We start from the raw sequence: 4,816 nt of genomic DNA, 5'->3' as shown, positions 1-4,816 counted from the left end.
AATGTATATTTTTATCTTTTTATATAAGCAATCCAGGATGTTCCTGCATAAAAATTGTCATATTTAAATGGTCTTTTAAAATCATTTTACAAATTTCCTCCTGACAGTCATAACATCAATCATAAGAAAACCTAAGCACACCTACATCATCATCGTGATCATCATCAAAATAATATATATATATTTTTTAAATGTCTGACCGATAGGTTGCACTATTATAGAAATGGACTGTAGTTGAATTGGCTGTACAAGTTAAAGTTAAAAGTTAAAAAGCAGCATTCAAATTCTCATTTTCGTATTATTCTTGATTTCTCAACAGTATGTTGATAAACAGGAAATTACTGAATTCCTTCTGGCCCATAACAGATCCTTTTAATCCCATATGGAATGATTTTTTGATGCATGATTATAATTTAAAATGAGGTGTATTTAATTGGTCTAAATTTCTGTGAGCAGGAAAAATAAAACAAAAGGCAACAGCAGAATATCAAATCAGAATAAATCCTAATGTGACACTGTAAACGTTTTCCTTCAAAAAACGTTATATGGCAACATAATGATGAAAACTGATGAGCTATTAAGTCCAAAACTAAAAAGGTCATGTTTACCAAATATAAAACAAACTTACTGGCAATAGTTAAACTTGATGTACACTAATCATTAGTCATTATGAAGTCATCTCTGTCCATGCTTTTGCAGAATGGACTGGTAGGTGTCAGACTTCAGAAACCTGGGATAGCAGTCTCTCGCCATTAGACTGAAGATCATCTTCTGTGCCGTATCAAATGAGCTCAGGTTTGGCTCCGAGATGTTGTTTGTAATATTTGTGCGAGTCCCAGAGTCAATATTGACCTGAAAATAAGGGCAACACATTTTTTAATGTTTTTTTGTCTTTCAAAATAAATAAATAAATAAATAAAAGTAAAAAACAAAACAAAACAAATAAAAGTAAAAATAAATAAATAAAAGTAAAAATAAATAAATAAAAGTAAAAATAAATAAATAAAAGTAAAAATAAATAAATAAAAGTAAAAATAAATAAATAAAAGTAAAAATAAATAAATAAAAGTAAAAATAAATAAATAAAAGTAAAAATAAATAAATAAAAGTAAAAATAAATAAATAAAAGTAAAAATAAATAAATAAAAGTAAAAATAAATAAATAAAAGTAAAAATAAATAAATAAAAGTAAAAATAAATAAATAAAAGTAAAAATAAATAAATAAAAGTAAAAATAAATAAATAAAAGTAAAAATAAATAAATAAAAGTAAAAATAAATAAATAAAAGTAATAAACAAACAAACAAATAAATAAATAAAATTTTTTTTTAATAAATATTTTATATAATTATTTTAAATAAATATTTTGTTTGGGCGGAGTCAAAAGGAACAAAAATATTGATACATTATTTGAGAATATGAATAGCCCAAATAAAATCCATGATTTATTTAGTTTTATTTTTTTTGTTGTGGATCTAATGCGACTAAACTGATATCTGATTTCTATCTTCAAATGCTGAATTCCTGCACCCCCCCAAGGATGAAAGCGAAACTTGCAATGAAGGACTCTCTCATGAACTTTTGAGCAGCAGGACCGAATAATTGATTCCCTCAGCAGGACATTACAGGAGCTGAGCACAGTTCAGTCATTCACCTGTCTGGGTGCTTCCGTTTGCACAAACTCAGTGTAGATTTGGTTTGCCCTGCTGATCATCTCTGGTGAGCTCGTGATCGTTTTGTATTCCTCACATGCCAGCCAGAACAGAATATTTTCCTCACTGTATTCCGACTTTAGGAAGTCCTGGAAAGCCATCTGTCCCGCTGCAGCATGACACCATCATGAGAGTTAATTATCACAAATAGTTAAGCGTTACTTCTCCAATTTAGATGTTGAAACTGAAATTTGAAAATTAACATTTGAACATACTTTAAGCAGATGCAATATTTGATACATATTTATACAGCAATGAGATTGAGATGCATCACTTCAACACGAACCATTGATTTTATTCAAACTAATTGACAAGTGTTTACAAATGACAGAGTAACTCTTTATTTATTTGCATTATGCCAGACTCCAGACACCCGACAAATCAACTGCGTAATAATCCATAAGTATCTTCTTATGCTTTCAATAGACTATAAGCAAAATGTAATATAAATATATTTTATTGAGTATTTTCCTCAATGCATATCGCTAATAAATAAATAAATAATTATGAAATATGTTAATATATGGAAATATATATAAAATATAATTTTTAGAATAATCATTTAAACAAATGTGCATTTTTTCTTTATGAATTAGTCAGATTCTTTGGAAGTAATATTTATGATTTTGTTTCTTAAATGGATGGTGCACAGTATTCTATCCACTGTTAACCAGAGCATATTCAGAACTGAATTTTCTTACCTTTACAGGACAGAAGCTTCTCGATGGACTCACCCCAAGAGTCCACATCATCAACGGGTTCCTGAGAAAAGCAACAAAATCTACCCTTGAAAATTACATGGAGATCCTTCAGTGGTGAAGCTGATTGTGATACAGATTTCAAATACATTGATTACAGAACCTACAGCATTTCAATCCAATCGCATTCTGCCAACAATATTCCTGTAACTTTAAATCCTTAGAATCTGAAATTCCTCGTGACCAGTAGATTCAAGCGTATTAGTCGTTAATATCATTTCAAAAATAAGAATGCAGATGGAACCATTAATAATCAGGGACTCACTTTATGGCCATCTCTGACAGCAGTGTCCTCTGCATGGAGTCTCCTTCACTCTCTGACTCTGTGTGGCTCTGGAGGGTCTAAACACATTTACTGGCATGAATGGAACACATGGAAATCAGCATGCAAAGCTTTGGGCAGGGTCACCTCCTCAGTCTGTAAGGTCATGAAAAAAACGTCTTCGGCCTGCTCATCAGTCCACTGTTTAACATTGCTTTATGACGCTTTGTGTCGTGAGATAATGCAAGTTAAATAGAAAGAAAGCATCATATTTTTTCCTTTGCAAATCTGTGAATATACAATCAAAAATGTGACATTGCATGGTTAATTTAATATATACAATATGAAAAAAAAAATCACTTTGATAAATTGATCAAACACCTAAAATGAAATGAAATATCTTTAATTATCTAGAAGTGTTGGTTGGTGTGACGCAGTTGCTAAAATTCAAAGCATTGAATACATTTTCAAAATATCTTCATGTTCCATGAAAGTAAAAAAGTCATACAGATTATGAACAATACAAGGGTAAATGATGACAAAAGTTTCATTTTAAGGTGAACTATCCCTTTAAGTGCAACAATAATAGCTTAAAATTTCTCGTAAGTAATGTTTTGCATAATGTCAGATCTGATCTATTGATCCAATAAACTCTTTGCAAATCTGTAAACACAAGCCATGCTAAAAAAACTGTGCATTTCAGTAGAAGACTGCAGAAGTAGAAGACGTACAGTAAATGAGTGGAAATTAATAATTAAATAGTATATTTAAATGTGCAAATATAAATATTCAGTAACTGCGTCAAAATCAGTCAGGGTGCAATAAACACATTTTAATAATCAATACTCAAATTTCATATTTATTTACTTCAATTTATTATGAAATGCATTTATAATGAAATAAAAAAATATATTTGTATTTAATTGTATTATATATTATAATTGTATAATTGTATTTTTATATATAATTGTATTATATATTAAATTATTTGATACATTTTTTTTTCACTTTTTTATATGTTGATACATTAAAAATAGATACAGTTTATTATATATATTTATTATTATAATTCTAATAACATTAATTTAATAATAATAATAACAACAATAATAATAATAATAATAATAATAATAATAACGAGTTTAAGTTTTTAAGTTTAGATTAAATTAGGATTTTTTTTTTAATATTTTTTTTCCTGGAGAGCTACTAAGATTTAATCCACAAAATTTCAACATCATTTTATGTCTAAAGGAGTGACGTCACAAAGAACTCACTGATGTAAACCATAAATATTTCACTTAAACATTGATTAATGTTTGAATATGTGTTCATGTGCTCAGATACTAGTGCTGCTAGTGCATATGTTGAACTTGCCCACATGCAGCTGGTGCATCCTGACCACAGCAACACCTGTCTGTGTGATGGTCCAGGTGGGTCTCCATTAGGTCATCACCACAAATATCCACAATATTGAAATCACAGAATGGAAATCCTGCAATAACCAAATAGCATGTGGTTGAAATAGACCTAAATTGAAGTATTTGCCTATTATTTAAGATCTAATCCTTTCAAAGGTACCAGAATACTGGTGTACCACCTATTTAATTTTCCATAATTTCCCATGAACAAAGCGACAAAACTTAGCATATCTCAAATATCATAATTATACCAAAAACTATTTGGATGCTTGAGAAGCACTTACAAATGTCAGTAAGTCATTGCATTAGATACAAAACACCAAACCCACAAACTGGTTTCAAGGTGATTTTAGTGGATGCCCTTTATGAAGTCAGTTCTCCTCAAGTTCACGCAGGTGTAACCACAGGTGTACTAACTATGATCCACTTGAATTTGTTTTTGTATAATGCTTTAATGCTTAACAGTGCAGAAGTGTGCTTGACGTTGACATACGCATATTTAGTTTTTAATGTGGTTACACTTCTCCCATTGTCGTCTCTGTCTGATGATGCCCCGAAATCAGTTCCATAATTTGTTAGAGTTTGTGTGTTTCTCTCTAGTTCACTAGATACTGAGCTGTGGTTTTGAATACTGTGGGATCAGGGGTTAAAGGGTTAAAAGGTCCT

The 4,816-nt window shown here is 29.8% G+C and overlaps 1 protein-coding gene across 1 annotated transcript; it reads right to left on the bottom strand.

Moving 5' to 3' along the window:
* Nucleotides 1-675: 675 nt before the first annotated feature.
* rgs1 (regulator of G protein signaling 1) lies at nucleotides 676-4,125 on the bottom strand. The gene is made up of 4 exons (XM_016478009.1): nucleotides 4,077-4,125; nucleotides 2,414-2,533; nucleotides 1,655-1,821; nucleotides 676-852 (listed from the first exon to the last, which is right to left on the bottom strand). The coding sequence occupies exons 1-4, from the start codon at nucleotides 4,123-4,125 to the stop codon at nucleotides 676-678; spliced, it is 513 nt and encodes a 170-aa protein (XP_016333495.1).
* Between the last annotated feature and the right edge of the window lie 691 nt (nucleotides 4,126-4,816).

Source organism: Sinocyclocheilus anshuiensis, unplaced genomic scaffold, assembly GCF_001515605.1.
Source record: "Sinocyclocheilus anshuiensis isolate Anshui unplaced genomic scaffold, SAMN03320099.WGS_v1.1 scaffold436, whole genome shotgun sequence".
NCBI classification, from domain to species: domain Eukaryota; kingdom Metazoa; phylum Chordata; class Actinopteri; order Cypriniformes; family Cyprinidae; genus Sinocyclocheilus; species Sinocyclocheilus anshuiensis.
This window is presented reverse-complemented; position numbering and strand designations above follow the sequence as displayed.